This window comes from Neovison vison, chromosome 2 (assembly GCF_020171115.1).
Source record: "Neovison vison isolate M4711 chromosome 2, ASM_NN_V1, whole genome shotgun sequence".
Taxonomy (NCBI): domain Eukaryota; kingdom Metazoa; phylum Chordata; class Mammalia; order Carnivora; family Mustelidae; genus Neogale; species Neogale vison.
In genome coordinates, this window is record NC_058092.1 from 11,676,805 (window position 1) to 11,701,677 (window position 24,873).

A 24,873-nucleotide genomic window follows, 5' to 3' on the forward strand; every position below is an offset into this window, starting at 1 on the left:
ATAAAATCTTTAAAAAAAACCTAAACTAAACTAAAACAGACACAGAGCGAGTTGGAAAGAGCTCCCAATGGCCAAAGCTGGAATAATTTAAACAACAAAATACATAACTTAGTATTGAATTATAACCCAAAGGAAAGATCCATAAAGGCACGGGTCCTTTATAATAACTGATTACATAAGTAGGGAAAAGGAACAAATCTTCCTCGCAGAAGAATCTTAAATAATGGGATACAGGTAGACGTACCCACCAGGAAGTGGGAGCGTGCCTTGAGTGTGGGTTCCACTTGCTTCCCAAGAAGAGAGTACGGGAAGGAGAAGGTAGTAAACGTCACAGTGGAGAAAGCAGACCCCAGCTTACCGATGTAATCAAGGTTAACATCACCAATAAGTCACGTGGACACCACGCGGGCATCACATGCCTCCTGCGATCATGTGACAAGAAGAGCCCTTGGCCTCTGAGGTATTCGTCCCCCAAACCCAGAACTTCTGTCCAGTCATCAGAAAAACACCAGAGAAACCCAAATGGAGGGCCAGTCTAACAAAATTCTGACCAGAACTTCCTAAAATTGTCAGGGTCATGGAAACCGAGGGCGGACAGAGAAAACTGGTGCTGACCAGAGGGCACCAGGGAGACTTGACAACCAGACACAATGTGGGATCCTGGATCCGATTCCTGGACCAGAAAAAGGACATTAGTGGGAAAACCGGTGAAATCCGAATAAAAGCTGGAGTTCAGTTAATAGTCATGTACCCGTGTTGGTTTCTTAGTTTTGACAATGGTACCGTGGTAACGGAAGATCTTAACAGCAGGGAAACAGACATTTGGAACTCTTTGGGCCACCTCTGAAATGTTTCTGTAAATCTGTAATGATTCCAAAGTAAAAACTTTATTTTAAAAAGTCACATGGTGGGGGGGGGACGCCTGGGTGGCTCAGTGGGTTAAGCCTCTGCCTTCGGCTCAGGTCATGATCTCAGGGTCCTGGGATCGAGCCCCGCATCTGACTCTCTGCTCAGCGGGGAGCCTGCTTCCCTCTCTCTCTCTCTCTGCCTGCCTCTCTGCCTACTTGTGATCCCTCTCTCTGTCAAACAAATAAATAAAACCTTAAAAAAAAAGTCACAGGGGTATCAATGTCTGAACCAGGATTCAAATTCAAATGTGTCTGCCCCCTTCGCCCATATACTCCGCCCTCCCTGCACCATCTCAGGCTAGAAAGCCATTCCCAAAAGCTCCTTCATGGGTCTGAGTGGCTCCCCATCTGCCTATGTTTGCCTTCTAGGACCAACCTGGCTCACGTTTTCTTTGCCCCATGACCTCCTTTTGAGAGGTGAAGGATGCTCTGGTCTGCCCAGGTGTGTTTGCATCTCAAGCTCATTCCCTGGTGTTTCTCCTCTCCTGGGTGATTTGGGTTTCAATGTTCATTGGCCTCCCCAGAAGTTACCTCTCCTGTGCAGCAGCCACCAGACTCCACGTGGGAACCAAGGGGGTTCCAAGAAGGGTAGGTCCCCAACCTGACTCCAGGGCTAAAGCACATGACCTAGGCTAGGTCTCTCAGCACACACCACCCCCTGGCCACCGTGATCAGCCCAGAGGTAGCCCTATGACCTAAGCTGGTCTAGTCAGAAAGCATCCCCGGACTTGGACAGGGAATGCTGGGACAAAGACAATTCCCTCCTTCCAGGGGCGCCTGGGTGGCTCAGTCATTGAGCTTCTGCCTTCAGCTCAGGTCATGACCCGGGGTCCTGAGATCAAGCCCCATATCGGACTCCCTGCTCAGCAAGCCTGTTTCTCCCTCGCCCTCTGCCTGTTTCTCCCCCAGCTGTGCTCTCTCTGTCGAATAAATAAATAAAATCTTTTAAAAACAAAATACCCTCCTTCCATGTTGGATGTGAATGAAGAAGCCCCTGGAGGCCTTAGGATGAAGACAATACCAAGGACAACCAAGTGGAAGAATGGAAAGAGCAGAGTCCTCAGTGATGTCACAGGAGCTGCTGGGTCAAGCCTTGCTTGAAGCCCACCTTGCCCATATATTTCTTAGTTTTGAGAACTGCGGAAGGCTGAGACATGGTCCTCTAAAAGATATCTGCCTCCTAGTCCCAGAATTGGTAATTATTATCTTCTATGATAAACAAGGGAGGGGGGACAGATTTTTCAGGAGGGATTTAAGGTAAGGACTCTGAGATGGAGAGATTATCTGGGTGGACCTCAAATAAAATCCATGTATTCTTATCCTTGGGAGGCAGAAGTAGCTCTGACACAGACACACAGAGAAGGCAGTGTGACTCCAGAGACAGAGTCTGAGTGGTGTGGCCACAAGCCGAGGAGAACTGGCAGCCACCAGAGCTGCGAGAGGCAAAGACCCATTCTCCCCTGGCAGACATCCCCACTACAGGACAGAGTCCTGCCCTGCCGACACCTGGATTTTGGCCCAGCAATACTTATTTTAGATTTCTGGCCTCGGAGCATCGAGAATACAGTCCTACTGGTTTAAGTCACCTGGTGTGCGATCATTTGTTACAGCAGCTATAAGAAACAGACACAAGAGCCAATAAAGTGTCTTCAATCTCTATGCCTGGTTGAATCCGGTATCTTGTCAGTTGCCACCCAAAGCAGTCTAATCCACATCCAGCCCCTCTGTCCCCTCCTCCAGATAAGAGGTGAACTCTCCCCACTGGGAGGCAGCTAGAGAGCCTCCTGATCTTTAGCTGGAGGAAGCGGGGCTGGCGGGGGCAGCATCAGACAGCTTGCAGACTCCAAGCCAAGGCATCATGGGAGTTTATTTACAGAAAAGTCACAGCCGCCAGGGCCCATGCAGGCTCTGGCCAGAAGACCCCAGATATATATACATCTCTCTATATATACGTCCCAGCACCCGTCAGCACCAGAGCTGTCCCCAGCCGGGTCCCTGCCAGAGGGACCAAGAGTCAGGCAGCATGGAGTGAGCCCCAGTCCTTGCCAGATACCACAGGTCACCTGTGCAGTCCCTATGCCAGAGGAAGAAACTGGTGTCGGCCCTGAAGTGGACGGGGAGGAGCGTGAGGACGGGCTGTACTCCGGACGCCAGGCAATGGAACACCAGCAGCGGCCTGGGGCATGCGACACCAGAGGTCCCTGCAGACCTGTCCAGGAACTGGGCACGGAGCTGGCATCCCCCGCCTCAGGCGGGGGGCTCCCCCAGTTTGCTGGGCGCACTTGTGATCCGTTTATTCTCTCGGAGGTTTCGAAGGCGGGCACTGAGGCTGCTGATCTCTTCCACATAGGCCTGGGGCACCCACCCCTTCTCACCATCTGCCAGGCGGACCCCCTCCAGCCAGCCTAGAGCCACACGGGCCAGGAGCAGCATTAGTGGCATCAAAGGAACACCAGGGCCGGGTCTGCCAGGGAAAGCCTAGGCCCTGATGCAAGCCTTGTCTGCACCCTGGGGGCGGAGGTGACCTCATCCTAGCGTCCCAGTTCCAGGAAGGACCCTGCCTCTAGCAGTCCCGTAGATGAACTTCTGACCTGCTTTTCCTGACATCCTCTAAAAAGGGTATTTCCCATTCTTCCCCACCCGTCGCTCTGAATCCTCCAGCTTTATGAGAGGGAAGTTCCTCCTCTTGTCTAACTTGATTACTACATGCTGTGGTTGATCAACATTTGCCCAACCTTTTCCTGTGATATCTTAGCCATCTCGCTACCTCCTGCCCACCTGGGTCCCATCAGGGAGGCCTTCCCAGGAGGCCCCTCTCACCGTCACTGGTTTGGGTCCTCACGGCCAGGATGTCCGTCTTCTCCAGAGTCAGCTCGTCTGGCTGCAAAGCCTTGTACGTCCTGACGCACTGAACCTGGGGGCGGTCTGACAGCCCAAGGGAGAGTCAGGGAGTCCCCAGGGGAGGATAATGGGGGGTGGGGAGGGGTAGAAGGAGGAGGGTGAGGGGTCAGAGGGTGACTGCTGCTGCTTCATTTTCTCTGCGCCTCCCTCTGCTCACCCTGGCCACCCTCCTCTCTTACCCTAAATACAAGCCCTTGGTGAATCCAGTCCCTGCCAGCTTGGGTTATTGCCCAGGGCTCTCACCTCCCCAGCTCAGTCTAACACCTTGACGCTGACCTCCAGGTCAAGGTCCACCTGCCTCCAGACACTCCCCACAAAACACTAATGGTCCCTTCATCTGCCCCTGTTGGTACTCCAGGGCTCCCTCTAATCCATCCTTCTCAACTGGGAGTCAAGTTACATCACCTCCCCGCCAATTATAACCCTCTGGGGCTTCCTACTCCTCTGAGTAAAATCCAAAGCCCTCCCCACAGCCTACAAAGTCCTACATGGCCTGGCATTGTGCCCTCACTAGCCCCCCTTCCTCACTTCTTCCCCTTCACCAGACCCTTGCTCACAGAGCTCAGCAACACTAGCTGCCCTGCTGTCCCCAAACATTCTGAGCTCCCTCCTGCCTCAGGGCCTTTGCACTGCCTATCCTCCTCCCAGGAGAACTACCCCCCAAATCTTTTCATGGTTGCCCCTCTTCCTCCTTCAGGGGCCTTCTCTGACCACCTCTCAGGAATGCAAGGCTCACCCCACAGCTCAAACAGGACTCTTAGTCCAAGCCAGAGAATCTGCTTCAATCTAGGTCCTTAGCTTTTTCTACCACAGGAGACAGGCTGGCAGTATTGAGAAAACCACAGGCTTTGGGGCCAGACCTGGCTTGAATCCCAGCTCTGCTCTCCACTGGCCTGTCTGACCTTGGGCAAATTACTTAACATTTCTGAGTCTGTTTTCTCAGATATGAGAAAATGAGTCTACCCAACGGGGTTATCAGGAGGATTAAGTAAACTAAATGCGTATAAAGGCGGCCAACACCAGGACTGATGAGGAACAAGTATGGGTAGAAACAAGCTCCCTTCCTTTTCCCTTAGTTAGCTGAGCCCTAACTCCCCGGCTCGGCAACCTTCAGCTGCAGCCTGGTGTCCGCTGGATCAGGGCTCCCTCTTGGACTGGGCAACACTCTGGCTTACCGGCCTCACTCACACCCCAGAGAGAAGCCTCTAGATCCACAGAGCTGATTCCCCATCCCACCCCACCCCACCCTGTGGCCACTTTGGTTCCTGCTCCTTTGCAACAGAGGCGGAGGCAAAAGTGGAGACAGATCAGGGCATCCGTCTCAGCTCTGCGCTTTCCAGTTCGGTGAACTTGGGTAAGTCACTTTAACCTCTCTGAACCTCTGTTTTCTAGCGAGTAAGATGGGTTTGTGCGGGGATGAAACCGGAGGACACAAAAGGCTTTGCCATCAGGCACCGCCTGAGCACTGGGAAGAGCGGGGGAGGTCCGGCCTGGCTTAGGCAAATGTTGCCGCTCTTCCAAGGGTCTGCACGGCAGCCCCTGATGGCCCCAGGCCGGCTGGTTTCTCTCCCCGCCGGCTCGGCCAACAACAAGGCACCAGGATGGGAGGAAAGGGGGAGAGCAGTGAGGGACCCAACCCCGGGGGGATGTGGGCCCGGAGGCAGGCTGCTACCTTGGCCCTCGCTGAAGAACTCTTTATCCTCCTGGGAGCTGGAGGGACACAGGGCTGAGATCCATCGCTGCTTCTCACTTCTAGGGAGGGGGAGGCTGAGTTGTCACAAAGTGCAAAGTACAGTTTCCCAGGGCCAGGGTGGTGAGACAAGGCTGGGAGGATTGGGCATGGTGTCCGGACTCGGGGCATGCCCGCCCCACAGCCCTGTCTGTCCCCAAGCCCGCGCCCCACCCAGCTCTGAGCCCAACAGAGCAGGCCCCGAAGCCGCTGGACACCAGCTCCACCCGTGGCGTGCCTCAGGCCCCGTCCTACAACCCGCCCAGGGGTCCTCTCCCCCCACGCCCAAGCCCACTCACTCTGTCCGGGCCCTCAGCAGGAACTGGTGCTTCGCGTGGGGCCCATGGAGGAGCTGGAGGAGGAACACGTGGCCGGGGACGCCTTGCAGCTTTAGGCTCAGGTCCTTCACCTGGAGCTCGGCCATCCTGGCGTGGACGAACACGGCGAACTTCCCTAGCCTGCGGGACCGGGGCAGGTGAGGTCAGCCCGCTCACCCTCGGGCTCCCTCCCCGGGGAAACTCTCGGAAGGCAGTTACCTCCCTAAAAGCCCGCAGGCCCCCACAAGGAATGGGGAGCAATTCCCGCGGACTCCCTGGCAGACGAAAAAGGTGGCAAAACTAGTCCCTGCCCCCCCGGGCACACTTTCAGGTTCTCTGAGTCCCTGTTCTAAAGGTTCTAAACAGGTGGCCCCTTGGATGAGACCCGCGTGCTACTTAGTGTCTGACTCTCGAACCACGAAGAAGCTGAACTATGCCTCTCCTTTGCTATTCTGTCCTAGTGCTCCACACTGCCAGGCCCATCATTTGGGTTCAATAAACACTTGTGGGAAGGATGGGGAGGGGAGTGGGTCAAGGATGTCCCACAGGTCCCTTCTTCTCAAACTGTCTGAACAGAAGTCAGTTATCTCCCAGTCCAAACCAGACCCCTTCACTGTTCCCCAGTCCAGGGAAAGACTCCGTCAAGTAGCCCAGGAGGAAACTCAGCCATCATTCCAGCCTCTTCCCTCCCTCTCCCCACACACCCGGCATGCAGCTCCACCCTACCTAACTCCTGACTGCCCCGGAATCCGCTTCCCACAGGCCCCCTACCATTTTGGGGTGGATCTACTCTCATCTGGGCAATCTGTAATAGCTTCTGGTCTCGCCCCTTCCAGTCCATCCTCCAAACTGGCCAGGAGTAAAATGTCACTCGTCTACATAACTCTCCATGCTCCCCATGGCCCTCAGAAAGCACAATCTCTGTCCTATGGCTTTCAACAACCCCACCTCCTTCTCCTGGCCTTCCCCTCTACGAATCTAGCCATATTTAGGCTTCATCCTCCCCCAAACACACTCTGCTATTATACCTTACTGTGACTTTGCTATATCCTCCCAGACTCCTTCTCCACCTGGAAAACTCCTATGTATCCTTCAAAACCCAGCTCAAATGTCCCTTCCTCTTTGAAGTTTTATAGATTCTCACCCCATACCAGGGGATGCTACAGTAGGAGTGCACCTTTCCCCTAAAAACCCTGACCAGGTGGTTATAAGGATATAGCTTAATTGTCCTGAGAACTCCTATAGGTGGAAATGACCCTAGCACCCTTCAGGGCCCGGAAGAGAACAGGTGTTTGGTGACACTTTTGTGAATGAACGAATAAACCAGGAATAAACCCTTCCCATAGCCTAAGAAGTCCTTTCTTCATCACATCCAGCCTGAAGGCTTACCTCACTCAGAAAGACTTCTCCCTCATCCCAAACTGATAACAATCACAGCTAACTCTGCGTGTGTGTTCACTGCATGCCAGGTACTATGCTAAGCTCTTTCCCCGTCTTATTATCGCAGAGTCTCCCTACATGATAGTCTCTATGTTACAGATGGAAGATAAGATAATACAATGGTTAAGAGCCTAGGATCGGACATCAGACAGACCTGGCCTCCCCTGGAGCCCTCTCGGCTTCTGCACTTACTAGATCCATGCTGTTGAGAATAACAAGGGAGCCTACTTTCCAGGCAGATGCTTAGAAGACTAGAGATAATAATGCAAACAGTGGGGGTGCCTGGGTGGCTCAGTGGGTTAAGCCTCTGCCTTTGGCTCAGGTCATGGTCTCAGGGTCCTGGGATTGAGCCCCGCATCGGGCTCTCTGCTCAGCAGGGAGCCTCCTTCCCCCTCCCCATCTGCCTGCCTCTCTGCCTACTTGTGACCTCTCTCTCTCTCTCTGCTAAATCAATAAATAACATCATTTAAAAAATTATGCACACAGCATGCCTGGCACAGGACAGGCACTCAGTCAATGCCGGCCATTATCTGGATGAGTTGGGTCGGAGCTGAGACTCCAGAATTGTGCTCTTAATCTCTGCTCTACTCGTCTTAAGCTCAGAGCACCACTGAGTCCTCTGCACACAGTCTAGTCCTTGGTTCTCAGGTCTGGAAAATGGACTGGCCTCACACCGCTGCCTTTTCTGGGGGAGCCTCCAAGGCTCAGGGTGCCCCAGCAGCACAGACAGGGGCTTCCAGGCCCAGTGATGCCTGACGGCAGGGAGAAGGGACCTGGCTCCAGTCTACCTCCCGCACCCTGCCTAGACTCACTCCTTCCGCCGGGAGAGCAGCAAGCAGTCATTGAAAAGGTGCAGGTAGACTGCCTTGCTGGACAGCTTCAACTTGGCAGGCGGCGCTGCGGGCAGTGGTGCCAGCTCCACTAGCTCCCCATGCCGAACCAGCCAGCGGGCTTGCGAGATCAGTGGGAAGATCTGAAAGGATTGGGAAGGCAAGGGGGAGAAAAGGTCAGGCCCCGGACAGCAGGACAGACAGCACAGAACAGGAGAGGGGAGAGGGTGGGGGGTGAGGAAGTGGCCTGCTGTGCCTGGGGAAGGACAGAACGAGAGTGGCCCCTTGGTGGACCCCAGCCCGCCAGCGGCAGGTGTGCACCTTGCCCTCAAAGTGGATCTTCTTGCTCAGATGGATGAGCTCCTCTGTCCTCTTCATGGACTGCACGCTGGCATTGCACGCTTGTACCAGCTGGGGAAGCCGTGTGTGAGTCATCTGTGGTCCCCCCACCCCAGCTCCCAGAGCCCAACCTCAGGCTCCCACCTGGGAACCAGAGGCTCTGCTGGCTGGGGCTCATTTCGAGATATGCCGGGGATCTGGGGGGCGGGGTCCTGGAGAGCCGAGCTCACCTCCTTGAGTGCATTGAAGGCTCTGGTGGCCATGTCTTCGTCTTCCGAGCCCTGTGCTGTCCGTTTCAGGATGTTCTAGAGGGTGAGGTCGGGGTGGTGAGGCAGACCGGGACCTCTACCCACAGCCCTGCCTGCCAGTGGTTACCCAGGAGGGGCTGTGGAAGGCATAGCCCCATTCCCCCCACAGCTCTCACTGTAGCCCGGTGCCCTCCACGTACCTCAACCAGCATCTTGAGGCGGGTGATCCTCTGAAATGGCAAGATAAGGAAGGAGGTGAGGGGCAGACGTTGGCATACGGGAGACTCCTCCAGGCGAGCCAGGATGCCAGGGAACTTGGGGTTCTCCAGGCTGGAAGATGGGGAGGGACCTGAGGTCACAGATGGGCTCATAGATCCTATGAACCCCCAGGATCCATGACCCCAGCCACCCTCTTGGTTTTTCAGGTGTCTTCTTGTCACATCCTTCCTGCCCTTTGGGGTGGGGTCTACCCTGACCCTGGTCAGAGAGCCCTATTCAGGAACCATTCCCGCCTAAGACTCCCTTTATTTCCAACCTCCACCACCCCACGCCCGCCTTTCAGAGCCTCCAGCCCTACAGCAAGCGCTGGTAGGTGCGCTCCTGGTAAGCCTGGTTGGTGACATAGGGCAGGTACACTCGGCGGAAGGCTGGACAGTGGTGCAGCACAATGTCACACACACTGAAACGCAGGACATCTGCCTCCAGCCGCTGCTCCAGGTCCTGCAGAAACCTGAGGGGTCCGGTGAGAGGTCAGGGTCAGGGTCAAGGCGAGAACCCAGACCTGGGAGCCCGGTCAGTCACAACAGGCTCTGTCCCCGCCCCCACTACACCTGACCGTACCACTCCTCACCTCTCGCTCGTGCTCTTGACTTCGGGCAGTTTGGAGAACAGCCACTGCTTGTCCTGCACCCCCAGACATTCGCTCAGTTCAGCAGATCCTAAGAAGTGGCCCACGGCCACCGACAAGCTGTGGATGTAGGACGCCTCGGACGTGATCAGCTCAAATTTGGCCTGAGTGAGGGGGAGGCGGGATCGAAAGGGCTGGACCGGCCCGCCTCAGACACTGTGAACTCACCACCCACCCTTCCGATGCCGCCTTTCCCTCCCTGTCCCCCTGCTGTTCCAGCCCCACTTCCCATGACCCAGTACCTGCCGGGTGAAGGGGACCACCTCTGGCCGCGCGCTTTTGTTCAAACTCAACGGAGGACCTCGATTGAGGGGTGGAACCCCCTAGCTCCACCCATCGGGTCTGCACCCCCTAGCCGGGCCCTCTCAGTCCTTCGCCCACTAGGCGTTTCGTCTCCAGAGGGCTCCGCCCCTCCTGGTCCTCGCTTTCGCGGTCCCACCTCGGCCGGCCCAGCCTGACTCCGCCCCTCCGCCGGCCCTGTTGGCTCCGCCCCGGACCCCACCCCGGACCCCACCCCTCCTTCCAGCGGCGGCTCAGTCCCCGCTAGCCGCCAGCCCCAGTTCCTCGCACCCACCTTTCGCATAGACGGTCCCGCCGGCCCCGCCCTCTCGTGGCCCCGCTTTCCCCGCTGGGTCCCACGCCCACCTCCAGCAGCGTGCAGTCCCGCTGGCCCGGTAACCCTGGGCCCCGGGCCCCGCTAAGTCCGGGGACCCGTCCCCCGTCCTCCTGAACCCGCCCCCTATGTGACCCCGCCCCCTGCGGGCCCCAGGGCCACCTCCCGGCCGGCAGCCCCGCCGGCCCCGCCCCGCCGGCCCCCGGCGCCCACCTCCTGCAGTTTGCAGTCGCGCAGGCTCAGCGTGGCCAGGACGCCGCTGCCGCGCACGTCGGGGATGTCCTGCCACAGCGAGAAGGTGGAGCCTCGCGCCGAGCGCTGCGCCCGGAAGGAGCTGCTCGGGGAGAGGTTGGCGCGCGGCGGCCCGGGCCCCTCCTCCGCGCCCTCCGCCTCGTCCCCCGGGCCCTCCTCCTCGCGCTGCTGCCGCCGCAGTTCGCGGGCGCTGGCCACGTCGCTGTATTCCTGGTAGAGGACCGCTGGGCGGGGAGAGGGGCGGGGGAGGGCCGTGGGGCGCCCGCCTGCCCGGTCCGGCTCCTGCCGGGCTCCCCGAAAGCCCGCCTCACTAAACGAGCCTTTCGGACGGTCCGGGTAGCAGGACACCGTGAACTCGTTCACTCACGCACTCACTCCTTCCAGAAACACTGCTTGCACACCCACTGCGTGCTGGCCACTGTGCTCGCTCCTGAGATTCGGCTCTCTCTCCCTCTCGCCAAGATCCCAACCTCTCAACTCTCCAACCACCCACCCCACCCCACCCCACCCCCGCCCTCAGCCCCTGCGTCCCACGTACTGTTAAGGAGAAACCGTGACTGGCGCCGCTCGCTGGAGCTTCTGGACCCCAGAGCCAGCTCTTCCGGCGTGTCCAGCCTAGGAAACGGACAGGGTCAGGGCCCTTCTTCGCCTGCACCTCTGCACCCCCTCGGACCGAGCGCACAGTGGGAGATTGTACCTGGGCTCGGGCCAGCCGCTATGGCACCCGCTCGGGTCAACAGGGGCTGGCATCACCAAACCGTCCACCTTCATCTCTACACTGCGCGACTCCCTTCCAGATGATCTTCCTAGAGAGGGCGAGAGCTGAGGGTGGGTGGCTCCAAGAATGGCGCTGGGCGCTGGGGTGCCACGCTGCAGCTGACCAGCACCCAGTCTCAGGTGTGGGCCTTGCCCCATGCTGCATCTGGTTCATGGTCTGCTCTTAGGGCCCAGGGGAGAAGCTGGTACCTTCCCGAGCTGCACCAGTGCCTGACCCTGGGGTCAGCACCCTGGCTGCTGAATTCCGCCCCAGGCGCAGGGAAGAGTGCAGGCGGGTCATCAACTCGGAGGCTGAGAAGCGCCTGCGCTCAGGCCCCTCCAGGCCTACCCTGGAGGGTACGGACAGCTCCGGTGGCCTAGGCTCCTCTGTGCTCAGGGTCTGCTCTGCTGCCTGGCCAGGCTCGAGGAAGACAGCATGGGCTCCGGGGCTGCCAGGGAGCTCTTCACGCTGATAGACCCGCATCTTGCGCCCTGTGGGGAAGTGGGGTGAACGCACTGACTGGCATCCGCTGGGCGCTCTCTCCACACCTCCCTGTTGCTACCCTGTGGCCCGGAGCATCTGAGGGAAAGGTCAGTGTTTTGGCCAGGATCTGGTCCCCGTCCCCAAATGGGATCAACAAGAGGGCTAGTAGAGAGAACAGAGTGTCTGACTGCAGTGGGCAAAGGGCCAAGAGCTCAGGACAGCCCCTCATCTGCTGTGCAGCCTCTGAGAAGTCACCTGTCCTCCCTGATTTCCAGTTCTCTTGTCACTAGAATCTACCACTTGTCCTGCCTGTTTGGGGGAACTGTGGGGCTTATGAGTCTTAAAAGAGCCACCCAACTTCTCCCCTGTCTGTCCCACTAGGCCACCACCCCCTCACCCAGAGTGACTTACAAGCAGATTTCTTCTCCGAGCCGTGACTGGCCCGGCGCTGTGGCTGTGGGTGCTGGGGACTCCAGGGTCCCTCCAGAGCTTGGGGCTGGGCACTAGGACAGTGTGGCCAGCTGCCAGCTCTGCTGGGCCGCAGCCCCCCACTGGTGGAGATCTCGGTGTCTGGGACTTCTGGGGATGGTGGCCATGGCAGCCCTTGGAGAGGAGCAGGGGTCCCCAGGGACCAGCGGCTGCCGGGAGCCCGAAGCTCCTCTGGGGCAACAGGGAAGAGATCCAGACACACAGGGCTCGGGGGCTGCAGGGTGGGCAGCTCTGCAAAGGACAGACTCTCCTGCTGGCACACAGCTACTGGGCGGCGGTCAGTGCCACGTGGCCCAGCCAGGTGGGACTGGAGGGTGGCAGGTGGCCCACAGTCCATTCCTCCTTTGCTCTGCCACCCACCTGGGCCTGCAGGGGAAAAGGTATGAGAGGCAGACACAGAACAGGAGGGCTGGCCAGCAAGCCACCTTTGTCTTGGAGGCCTGGACAAACCATTGTGTACACACATGCGCACACATCTGTTCAAGCACACTCACACACCTCATCGCATAGTAACAGCTAATACTTACTGGGCACTTACCGAATGGCAGGCCAAGTGCTTTATATATGTCATTTCATCTAATCCTCACCACCCTGAGGTGACGCTAGTTTTATCCCCATCTTTTAGGTGAGGTAGGGGAGGCACAGAGGTTATTTGGCATAGAGGGGAGCCAAGATTCAAACCCAGGCAGTCTTGCTTCTGAGTCTGTGCTTTGAAGCAGCTCGTGCATTTTCAACTCTCACTGACCTATGATCAGACACACATACATACGTTGTCACACAATCTGTGTATGTTCCATGCACATGCACACACGCTTCCTTCCAAGGAGACACATGGACATACACACTTTCATGGGTACACTCAGATACTTCATATTCACAGGCTTACACATTCACACACTTTTCACACAACTACATATATTCACAGACTCTCTCTCTCTCTCTCACACACACACACACACACACACTGACCCATTAGATATTTATGTATCTGCTCAAGCTTTCTCACACTCCTGTTCTATTCACACTCATACACCGAGATATCAACGCACACACACAGGCCCAGAAGTCCTTGCTTTGGTGTTACCCAACCTCCCCTCCCATGCCCAGAGTTGCAGCCTTCAGCGCTGAGTAGTGCCCACACCCTGCCAGGCTGGCTGGGAGGGTCACAGACTGGCAGGCGGGCCACCACCCAGATCAGGCTAGGCCCTCCCGGGAGAAGGGCAGGGAGATGTCCCAGCTCCCCAGTTTGGGGCGAGAGAGGGGGTTCTTCCCTACCCGGGCTCTCAGCCCCAGATCGAGCCAGGCTGACTGGGTCCTCTCTGGGCAGGAAGTCATCCCCAAGGAGTCTGCCGGAGCTTCGGGACAGGCCTGATGACAGAGGGATCTGAGCCCCCACAGCCCTTTCCCCGGCCCTCCACCAGCGGCCCTCCCGCAGCCCCTCACCTCTCCAGCCGAGGGCCGCTGCTGATCTTGTTCTGCTCCTGCTCCCCGCGGCTGGGGAAGCCCTCTCTCTGCCCAGCTGGCTGGGGGAGATCCCACCCAGACAAAGAGTTTGATTCATCAAACCCTGTGGTGAGGCAAGCGGGAGGGAGGGAGGGAACAGGCAGCGGGCTGGGCGGGGGCCTACCCTTGCCTGGCCTCACTGTGGGCAGGCGGGGCAGCAGGGACCACCCCCCCCAGAGGCCCCCTCTGGCCAGAGGAGCAATGCCCAGCCTGGCAGGGCAAGGAGACCCAGGAGACAGAGACAGAGATAGAGACCCAGAGATACAGAGAGTCTTTAGGCAGCATCTCAGCACGGGAGACCCCAAAACAGTCAAACCCAGAAAACCACAGATGCCGAGACATTCAGGGACCCAGGGATGGAGACAGAGACAGAGATACCGAAAATGTCACAGACCAGATACTCAGAGACAGATGCAAAGCCTGGAAAAAAACAGGGAGACAGATGGACAAACATTTTGTGGCCCACTGCGTTGCCAGTCTAGTGAGGGAGCTAAAAATGAGGACAGTTTCAACTCAGGGTTGGCAGGAGCCAAGCCAGAGGAACCATCAGCGCTGGGTTCGACTTGACCTGAGCATTCCAGGAAGGCTTCCTGGAGGAAGTAACTGCTAACTGTTCCAGCTGAAATAGCCGGGACCCAGTAAACATGGATAGGGAGAAAATCTTGACCTGAGAGAAACAGTGACAGTGTCAGTGACTGAGGGATGAGGGAGGGATGGAGGAGAGGACCCGGGGGGAGGGGGACCACTCCCTCTGCACAGCTTCTCCCCTGCTCTCTTCAGTCCCTGCCTGGGGTGGGGCTGCTCCCAAGAGACAGTTACTCTGCCAGGCCCTTTCCACAGGGACAACTTGAGCATGTACCTTAAACCTCTGTCCATCTGAGCATGTCTCTGTTTCCTCATCTGATAAATAGGCCACTCATACCAGCTTTAAAACACTAATGTGTGAGGGCACCTGGGTGGCTCAGTGGGTTAAGCCTCTGTCTTTGGCTCAGGTCATGATCCCAGCGTCCTGGGATCAAGCCCCGCATCGGGCTCTCTGCTTGGCAGGGAGCCTGCTTCCTCCTCTCTCTCTCTGTCTGCCTCTCTGCTTACTTGTGATCTCCAGCTGATAAATAAATAAATAAAATATATATTAAAAAAAACACTAATGTGTGAATCAATGACAGCGTGTGTAAAGCCCCTTGCATGTGGTAGGAACTTCGTAGTTGACAGCCATTCTCCTGAGTATTATAACTAGTCTTTCTCTAGTCGGGCAGGTGGCCTGGGTCATCCCACGGATGGGGAAACTGAGTCAGTGAGGATGAGACCCACCGTTCTTTGTAGGAGCGTGAGGAAGGAGACTTGGGACCACTGCCTGCCAGAGAAGTCTCTTTCTCTCCAGGACTCTGAAGTTCTCGACATAGAAGTCCCACTTGCTTCCGTGAGGACCCGTGTGCAAGAATACACATGTGCTTCTGCTCCCTTATATCCTGGGAGATCCTCTCCACTTGGATCTGGGAAGCCCCTGGAAGGCGGGGAGCACACCACCCCACACCCTCCTGAGTTACAGGGATAAATGAGCAAAAACATGGAAACCTTGGGGCAGGAGCACCCCCTATTAAGAGCTTAGAGGAGAAGCCTGGGTGAATGCCAGGGGAAGGTGGTAGGTTTTCTGTAGAGAGGAGGCTGGAGGCAGGTCCCTAGGGGAAAAGTCAGGGATGAGTCAACCTCCACCTCTGTCAGACCAAAAGGCAATGACCCATCTAGCTGGGATACCAGCCCTATGGCCTTCCAAAGATGTGGCCCACTCAACCTCGGTGCTCGGGACCAAGGAGGGGTTGAGCTGTGTTCATATTGTGTGCAGCTCATCTCTGCTAGGAAAAAAAAAAAAAAAAGGAAAAGCCTCAGGAAGAGAACTGGCCCCAAGTAGCATGTTCATTCCCGGCCCCAGAAATGATCACTGAATATTCTAGTGCCGACGGTCATTCTGGAACCTATAGGGGAAAACCCCTAAGGTTCAAGCCCAGTGTTGATACTACCAGCCGTGTGGCCCTAGGCGAGTCATAGCCTATTCCTGGGCCTCAGTGTCCCCATCTGTAAAGTAACATGGGAAGTCCCTCTCGGCTGCCCCCTCTAGGAAGCTCATGTCATCATGAGTGTCTCCACGGCCAGAGAAGGACAGTAGGGACCAAGGAGTGCTCCATCCAGTGGACGCTGCTAATCCCACAGACAAGGAACCCACTTGGCAAGGCTGGCAGAGAGGGTCTCTGGATACTACTGTGGTTCAGGGAGAGCACCTCTGGCTTCCTACGCCCAGGATTTCCCTGCCCCCTCCCTGGTCCCCCTTGCCCCAGTGCCCAGAGGAGTAGGGCCCTGCCATGGCCCCTGTGCCCCTTCAGGGACAAAGCCGAGTGGAAGGTCATGGCTGGAAGGGGGATCCAAGCCAAGTAGGCTGTGGAGCCTCAGGAGGCCATAAGTGGGTGGGAGCCTGGATCAGAGGCCAGGCGGGCAGCACAAAGGACGCACTCTGGGAACACTGGCAGGAGGAGGATAGGACTGCTGGCAGCAGGGTGGGGCCCTACCTCAGCCAGGGAGCTCCGTCCAGCCTCCGACACGGTCCAGGGCTCCAGACCACCTGGGGGCTCTGGGGTTGCAGCTGGGTCCTCAGGGGGCGATGTCAGCATGGCCCCTGAGCCGGGCAGTGCACGATCCTGGGTATTGTGTGGGGCGGGGAGGGGGGGAGGCGAAGGCGGAGGGAACCTCGCAGGCAGGCGGGCGGCTGTCTCAACGTGCCTGCTCCCCGCCCCCCTTCCCCAGAACCGGTTTGGCCAGTCTGGGGTACAAGAGGGGGGCTGGAACAATGGGAGTCCTATGCCCAGGAGAGGTTCTGAAGGACCCCAGACCGATGTCCTAAAGATGGGGGAAGCACTGCTTTTCTGCCCAAGAAACAGTTCACCCCTCTTCTGAAGCTTCCCCAACGTAAGACATGCTGGGGGAGGAGCGGCTTCACAGAGAAACTTTCAAGCCTTGGACTCCTCAGGGACCCTGAGAACTCTGTAGTTTGCTGACCCTCTCTGAGCTGTCTACAGCACCCATAAAATAGGAACACTCATTTCCATGGTGGAGAGATGGAAATCACGAAAGTTGGTGATGTGATGCATCGAGGACCAGCCCGACCAACCCTTTCAGCATCACTGCTATCATGAATGACCCATACTCCCCTGCAGCCTGGAATGACCCACCTTGCCATTTCCAATGGCCTCCTCCTCCAGGAAGCCTTCCGGGTCTGTAGTCCACACTGAATGAGCCCTCAATAAACCAACAGCCCAAGCAGAACCAGCCTCCAGTAAGCAGACTGCAGCAACCATGCAATCATCCCAAGCCCATGAAAGGGAAAGCTGTTCTTTTCCTAATACTACCTGCCACTTATTTAAGCGCTCCATAATGGCCAGACACTCAGTGTTAATACCAATATGTACATAAATACCAATACTCATGTTGTGAATAAATTATTGTACACTATGTGCCAGGCACTGTTCTGAGCACTTCACATCTGTTTACAGGTTTCCCCCACTACCCCAAAGTAGAGCCTTCCTACAAAAGCTTTCCTAAGCCAAAAATGGCACAAAACGAAGAAGCAGTTACCATTAATGTATATGGAAAAATGTTTTTTTAGCATTTCCATACCCCCAAAATAACCTCTCTTAGACTTTTCTGATACTTGAGGACACATCTTCCTAACAGATGGCAAAATAAATCGAGATAAAGGACAGATGCTCCCGGACACAGTTCAAAGTTCCGGTAGTTTGATACCGAGTTGCCGAGTGTGGGGCGGGGAAGAGCTTGGTGGGGCAGGCTCTCCGCTCAGGGTGTTTGCTGCCTCTATAACAGATCTTTGCAAAACAAATGTTGAATGCTATTTCCTCCTTTTTTCACCATTTTCCGCAATAGCAAACATTTTCTCTGTATTTCTTCTGGTTGGTGAAAACAGGTACTAACAGAGGTCTTTGGGGGAAGCCAAGTGGTTGTAACACAAACTTTTGAAAAGCAGGGTATACTGTATTCATTTACTCTTGGCCACGACCCTGTTATTGCTCCCACAAGTACATGTTAAATCGGGGGGATTATCCCATTCAATCTCTCATCAGCTCTATGAAGTCTCTATTTTTTTGAAGTCTCTATGAAACTAAGGCCCAAAGGATTAAATCACTTGCTCAAGTTCATACAGCTAATAGGTGTCAGAACTCATACTCAAGCCCAGGTCTTTGACTCAGCCACCAACCTCTGTCCTTAGCCACAGCCCAGGACCACGTGACCAGGCTTTTGGGAAGATCTGGTGAAAAGTGTGTAAACGTCCATTGGGAGGTGTCTCAGCTCCCCTGACTAAACCCTCTTACTGTTACTCATACACTGCAGGCCTCCTTGAGCATATGGGGCAGGTGTCCAGGGCCCAGATCCCAAGGTACTCTCCCCTACCAACTGGTGACCATTCAGTACTGAGTGATTAGGGTCCCTCCACTCCCTCGGTCTCTAGAGCATGCAGACATGATGAAGAGTCACTGCACAGCGTCTGTGTGTAAACCAAGTGTCCGTGGAGAGGCGGCACCCTGGGGGGCAGAGAGGTTTGTTGCCAGCACTGCACGTAGAAAAGGAGACTGAGACAGGGAGAGGGAGGCAGTGCGGGACTAGCGGTCTTCAGAGAGCTTTAATCCTCGCAGCCCAGTTCAGAGGCCGACGTTGGGGCCGCTGGCCAAGGTACTGCCCAGACCCCCTGCCAGAGGCAGAGGACCCCCCCAAAAAGGAAAGGAAGCATCAGGAGAGCCCAGGATTCTTCAAAGACCGTTCCGCCTCACTCGCCCCTGGTCCCGGGCTTTGGGGACAGTGCCCCTGCTGCAAAGGACAGAAAGCATGGCTTGGTCAGGCTAAGTAAATTGGCCCTGGAGAACAGAGGGGACTCCAGTAGGGATACTGTCATAGCAGGGGCGGGGAAGTGGGCGGAGTTTGGAGAAGGGCGGGACCACGCAGGAAGGAGAAGGAAGTCGGCCAATTCTCCCTATGGGAGAGGCCAAACCAGAGGGCGTGGCAAGAGAGGGCTGAGCTAAGGCCTGGAGGCTGGTCTAGGGGGCGTGGTCAGGGAGGGGCCAGGGTCTTTTAGGCGCGCTGACCGAAGGCAGCACCTCCCGGTTGTCCGCAGGCTCCTGCACGACCAGACAGCGCTCGCGCTTTATTTTGGTCACCAGGGCCGGCTGGAACGTCGGGCACGAGCCAGACGAGGAGGCGCACGAAGAACACCACGTGCTGGGGGTATGGGGGAGCCAAAGAGACAGTGAGTCCCTTAGTTACCTTAATTTATCGACGCTTACTGAATGCTAGGCTCTGTTCTGAGGTTTCCCGGGTATTAATTCACTTAATTCTCACAACACTAGGAGGTGAGGACAGTTACTACTTCTGTTTTACAGATGAAGAGACTGAAGCATAAAGCGGCTGTCATTTGCCCAAAGACACAGGCATAATTCGAAACCTGTAACACTAGGGACCCTGGTAGAGGCCGAGCTGGAGAAAGGATCCTAAGCAAACCTGGAGGGAGCATGCCTCCTCTCCTTCCTCCAGGTCGTTGCCTAAAGAGAACAGTGGTAGTGGTAGTGCTGTTTATTGAGCACGTACACAGTGCTGGACACTGTGCAAGGGCTTGGCACCGAATCTTCATAACGACCCTATGAAGTAGATACTACCCTATAGCATACCCCCCGTTTACATCTGGGCCGCGGCAGCGCTTGAACTTGAACTTGAACCCCAGTGTGTCCCACACACAAATAGCTGAGCCTACCTCGAAGGCGACGATGAAGCCCAGACGCAGGGCCAGTAGTTTCCAGTAGAAGAGGGTGAGGTTCCCCTGTGGGTCGCAAAAGGCCGCGTACCTGAGCTGAGGAGGGCGCGGGGTCCCGCGAGTCTCTCCCGCCCCTCCCGGCCCTAGAGCCTGGCCCCGCCCCTTCAGCGATACCCTCCCCCGCCTCCGCCCCCGCCCCCAGCTCTGCCCAGCCGTCCGCTGCGCAGACTCAGCTTTCTGTCCTCCCAGTCAGGCCCCGCCCCACCCCTCCCACCCACGAACTCACCGCTCTGCCTCCAGATTCAGCACCCGGGTCCCCCAGCCAGGCCCCGTGCTTCCCAGGCTCAGCGCTCCACCCCTCCCAGACAGGCCCAGAGGCCCTCCTTGAGGCTCCCACTTGGAGGGCGTGAGGTCCTCCTGGGCAAGGTAGACTGGAGGTGCGGGCGCAATTGTGCAGTTGACGAAGCTGCACAGAAGGCTGTGGTGTTCCTACTGGCGCAGGAGATGCCTTAGGTCGGCGGTGAAGGCGAGGAGGAAAGCTTGCAGGGCCAGAGGGACTCCAAGGCCCAATTCCCCAGCTACCCTGGGTCCAAACCCATTCCCGTGGGCAGGATGAGCCTGCGTCCAGAATCCTGGAACTCTACCTCTTACTTCCCTACCTCTGACCCTGGAATTCAGCCCCCATTTCCCCATTCCTAAGCCACCTTTCCCGGATTCTGATCTCTATTTCCCCCTCTGACCCTGTATGCCCCTCCTTTGCCCCATGCTCACATTCACAATGAAGACGAGCCATGGCCTTAAGCAGAGGCAGCCAGATTCCAGTGCCCTGTACCTGCTCAGCCTCTGGCCTCCAAGACTCGCACGGGAACCTGTGATAAATAAAAAATAAACGGCTCTCCAACTGGTTGTTGTTGAGCAGAGCAAGCAGGGGTGCCGGAGCAAGGGCCCAAAGCCCCCTCACCATGACAAGGATGGCTGCAGAGCTGGTGAGTTGGTGAGGAAGGCAGGAGCAATGTGGGAGGGAAGTGGGACTCCTTCAAAACCCTGTCACTGGGATCTGGGCCATATGTGGGCCCAGAGTGGCCAACTCTGGACATGCACACTCGTGCTCAGAGAGACAACAGGTGTGCCTCCTGGGGCCCAAGAGGCTGGGTGTTACAACCCCGGGGGGGGAGCCCCCATCTTTTTCTGCCTGTGCAGGGAGTTCTGGAAATACAGGAACGAGGACCAAGTCATTTTTGTCTCTGCAGGGCCTTTCCCCTCAAGGTTCTGGCTAAACACCTGTGGATGGATGCATGCATAGATGGAAGGTACGTGTGATAAACAGGAGAGGGACCAATGGGTGGGTAAACCGGATAGGAAAAATTGGCAAATCTCCATGAGTGGGTGCACAAGTGAGTGAGCAGAAGGGCAGATGGGTGGACAGACAGGTGGATGACTGTGGATGAGCAGAGGGATGGCTGACCGGCATGAGGACGGATGGACAGATAATGGATAATGCACTAGTTCATTCAATAACTGGGGCACCTGGGTGGCTCAGTGGGTTAAAGCCTCTGCCTTCGGCTCAGGTCATGATCCCAGGGTCCTGGGATTGAGCCCTGCATCGGGCTCTCTGCTCGGCAGGGAGCCTGTTTCGTCCTCTCTCTCTGCCTGCCTCTCTGCCCACTTGTGATCTCTGTCTGTCAAATAAATAAATAAAATGTTTAAAAAAAAAACAAAACTGTGAACTGTCTGCGGCACCTGGCTGGCTCAGACGACTGAGCGTCCAACTCTTGGTTTTGGCTCAGGTCATGATCTCGGGGCCATGAGATCGAGCCCCGTATCAGGCTCCAGACTCAGTGCAGAATCTGTGTGAGATTCTCTCTCTCTCTGCCCTCCCCCCAAAATAAATAATCTTTAAAAGAATAACTATTAACTGACGACATACGGTTCTGCAGTAGATACTAGATATGCTGTGGTGAACAACCTGGGCATGGCCCGGGCCCTGATGGAACCACAGTCTAGTTGGGGAGACAGACCTCAAATGAACAAGCACAAATATGTAATTGTGAACAAGTCCGATGAAGGACTGATCTAAGTAAGGAGTTGTGTGTGTGTGGGGGGGTGTGGGCAGCATCCCACAGTGGTGGCGGTAATGGCAGGGAAGATCAGTCTGTGCAAAGGCAGGGCCATTCTTTAGGGTGCATGAGCTGTATACCACTGTATTCTAGAGGGCACCATTCACATCGATTTTGCTACCTCTGTGTTCCCTGACTGCTTTCTCGGTCTTCCCACATCTGTTTAACCTCATGCAGCCCATAGGGCATAATACAACCCCCTAGAACGCGTTGAATGAGGGCAATGCATGATGTGATTTGTGTTTTCAAAAGGTCACCCTGACCCTGAAAATGAATTAAGTAGGGCAAACATGGAAGCAGGGAGATCTTGGGAAAGCTACCACAGTGGTCCAGGTGAAGCAGTGTGGCTGGGACAGGGGGTGGGGATGGGGGAGGGAGCGGCAGTGGAGATGGGGACAAGCAAAGAGATTCAGGATCAATGATGGGGTGTTTGGTGGGAGGCTGGCTGGCTGGGTGAATGGAATGCTTCTCCCCTTCCTCCCTGTTCCAGAGTTTCTCTTTGAGACCATAAATATGCCCAGTGTTTAATCTCACCAAAGCTGGTATCATCCTGATCTCAGGGGAGGGTGGTAGAGTAACCCAGGAGGTGTGGGAAGGAGCCAGATTTGGAACCTGGAATGATGGACTTGGGTCTGGGCTCTTCCCAGCATGCCTTGTGGTCTCTGAGAATTCTGGGAGGTGGAGTTCCAGACCTGGCAGGCTGAGCTGGGCATCATTCCTCTTCCTGGAAGCCACTGAGGTTCTAGTGGTGGGCCAAGGGGATGCTCTTGCCCTTCCAGTGCTTCAGGAAGGCTGTGGCTCAGAAGGGCTCAGAAGGTCATGAAGATGCTGAAGAACACAGTTGCCAGATAGAGAAGCAGCCCAGCTGTAAGGGAGGGAAAGAGGACACACTGCAGGACCAGCACTGCCTTCCCTGCAGCCAGGCCCAGGTGTTCCAAACCCTGTCCATTCCCTTGCTCTTGTCCCTGTCTCACCTGGCCATGGGGCAGATCTTGGAAATATTCCACGTGGCACAGTTGTTGCAGAGTGGGCACATAAGGAAGGCACCCTCATGGCCCAGATCTCTTCCCTGTGAGCTAAAGCTGCCCATCCTGGGAAGGGCTGTTCTCAACCAGCCAGCTGTTCTGGCCCACCCAGCCCATCCTCCTGCCCCCAGCTCCAGCCACTCATGGTGTGTTGGTACCCATGGTAATAAGGCCAGAGATAAAGACCAAGGTGCCCACAAGGGCAGCAGACAGGCTGTGCAAAAGCCTGAAGAGGTGACAAAATCAGTGAGCCATCATCACTGTACTTGACCTCAGCTCCCAGTCCCCACCCACCAGTGCCTGGCTCACCTAGCCAAAGCAGATGGCCACCGTCTCCCCAAAATATTCTCATACGAGGTGCAAGGGTTGGTGCCTGTGCCCGCATCTCCAGCAGGCCCAGGATGAGTGCAGCAATCGGTGAGGGTTGGGGTGTGCCCCAGGCACCTGATACCCAGGCAGTGCAAAGGGGTCCTAGGCAGATGAAAGGAGGGAGGGCTGCAGGGAGGTCCCAGAATTCCCTCCTGATGCCCCAGCAGCAGAAGAGGGCTGAGCTCGTGTCTTCTCTCCTTCACACAGTGGGAAGCCTGTAGTGCAGACTCCGGCCAGCAGACAGGCTATGGCTTTCTGCTCCCCATTGACTGCCACCTGCCTGAGAGGAGCCTGAGACATCAGCTTCCTCCCCTTAAGGTCCCAGCTCCACCCTCCCCAGGCAGCTGTCTTGCCATTCATGTCTCTGTGTGTTGGAGAAGTACGAGTCGTAGGACGCACTGCCTAGGAATCGGTGAGCAGAGCAGGAGTCAGACCTAACACAATGGGATTGCAGGGCCTAATTTCTAGGCTGGGGCAGAGGGCGGAGACGTACCAGTTGCTAAAGCCAGAGAGCCCATCTACCCACGGAGCTCAGCCTGGGCTGGTATGTTCCAGCCAGATGGACAGCTGAGGGGGACTGAAGAGGTGGGAATCAGGCCTCGGGAGCCGCTAGAACACAGAATGGCTGAAGACTTAGCGTGAGGGAGGCGGGAGTTGCTTTTCTGAAGAACTTGGAAGCCAAGCGCCCCGCCCCTCCGCGGAAGGCCCCGCCCCCTCATGTAGCTTGCAGGGAGTTGCAGGCTGGGAGCGCTGGATAGTCCAGCGGCTTGGCCACGTGTAGTTGCAGAGAGTTGTATAGGCAGGCGCAGGCGTCGCAGCGGTTCTTCCGAGCCGTCCGAGACCAGGTTGGATCGGGCCTGGGGGACAAGAGCAGAGTCACCCGCGCCTGGCGACACTCCACACCCGGGCCGACTCCTCCCCGGCCCACTACTCAGTCTCAGTCTCTCTGCGTAGAACCAGAGCAGCACCCGGGCTGCGCTCAGCTTGGCGAAGTGCACGGCCTGGGCGCGGCGCTGGGCGGGACCGTGCTCCTGGGGGCCAGGGTTCCCGGTGGGCCAGAGCCCGGAGCCCCTTACCTTGCGACCCCGGCTGGGGCTGACAGATCCCGTTGTGCGCGAGGGTCCTTTCCGCCTTCAAAAGCACTTTGACGCGCCTTTTCTCGTTTGAAATCCAAACGAGGAGGGAACTAGCGCCCCCGTTTTATAAACGTGGATACACGCTGAGCGGGCCGGCGTCCTAGAGCAGTGGCTGCTGTTTCCCAAATATTGGGCATCTCCAGTGTGTCAGGCTGAGCGCTGTGCACACTTCGCCCACTTAATCATCAGCCCCTCTGAGGGGCTGACACGACAGTAAAGTCCATTTTACAGAGGAGGTGGTGCCGTCGCTTGCGCAGGTCCCAGAGCTTGCTGGGGGAGCCCGCGCTCAGCTTCGGGTACCCTGCGGGCTCAGCCGGTCTCCACGGATTCCACTGGCGCGCACACTGCGAGCGCCGCCGCGCGGGGGGAGAGGGCACAGCTGCCCATCCCGCAAGAGCACGAAGACTACCCCATGGCAGGGAGGACAGTTAGGAAGGGTCCGCCTCATTTCTCTCCCGGGCGGGAGGCAGGGGACTGGGTTTATCAGTCCCACTGAAGCCAGAATTAAAGGAAGTAGTTTGCGCTGCAGCAAGAGGGATTGGGTTTGTTTCCAAGGGGGCACTACCCACTGCCCGTTGCAAGCAACGGACCAGAGATGCCACAGGATTGCTCGCAGAGGGAGAGGGGACTTAAGAGAGGGCCGTCCGTTGGCTACTCTGGGCTCGGGTGATGTGGGGCAAGAGTCTTGTCTGGCCCAAGTCTCA

General features: G+C 56.7%; 1 protein-coding gene across 4 annotated transcripts; it reads right to left on the reverse strand.

Annotated features, from left to right (window-relative positions):
- Window positions 1-2,755: 2,755 nt before the first annotated feature.
- On the reverse strand, window positions 2,756-16,411 carry ARHGEF19 (Rho guanine nucleotide exchange factor 19). 4 transcript variants are annotated; one of them, XM_044237248.1, is made up of 18 exons: window positions 16,278-16,411; window positions 13,657-14,136; window positions 13,489-13,581; window positions 12,136-12,579; window positions 11,451-11,732; window positions 11,182-11,290; window positions 11,023-11,099; window positions 10,446-10,708; window positions 9,563-9,723; window positions 9,290-9,442; window positions 8,913-9,042; window positions 8,695-8,769; window positions 8,447-8,536; window positions 8,108-8,268; window positions 5,838-5,996; window positions 5,482-5,561; window positions 3,729-3,833; window positions 2,756-3,313 (listed from the first exon to the last, which is right to left on the reverse strand). In XM_044237248.1, exons 2-18 carry the CDS (start codon window positions 13,772-13,774, stop codon window positions 3,156-3,158), a joined length of 2,658 nt encoding a protein of 885 aa, XP_044093183.1. In that variant the 5' UTR covers window positions 13,775-14,136; window positions 16,278-16,411; the 3' UTR covers window positions 2,756-3,155. The 4 variants fall into 4 exon arrangements, with proteins under 4 accessions (XP_044093183.1, XP_044093182.1, XP_044093184.1 ...); XM_044237247.1 differs by lacking the exon at window positions 16,278-16,411 and having other exon boundaries at window positions 13,657-14,720; XM_044237249.1 differs by lacking the exons at window positions 13,489-13,581; window positions 16,278-16,411 and having other exon boundaries at window positions 13,657-14,720.
- Window positions 16,412-24,873: the final 8,462 nt, after the last annotated feature.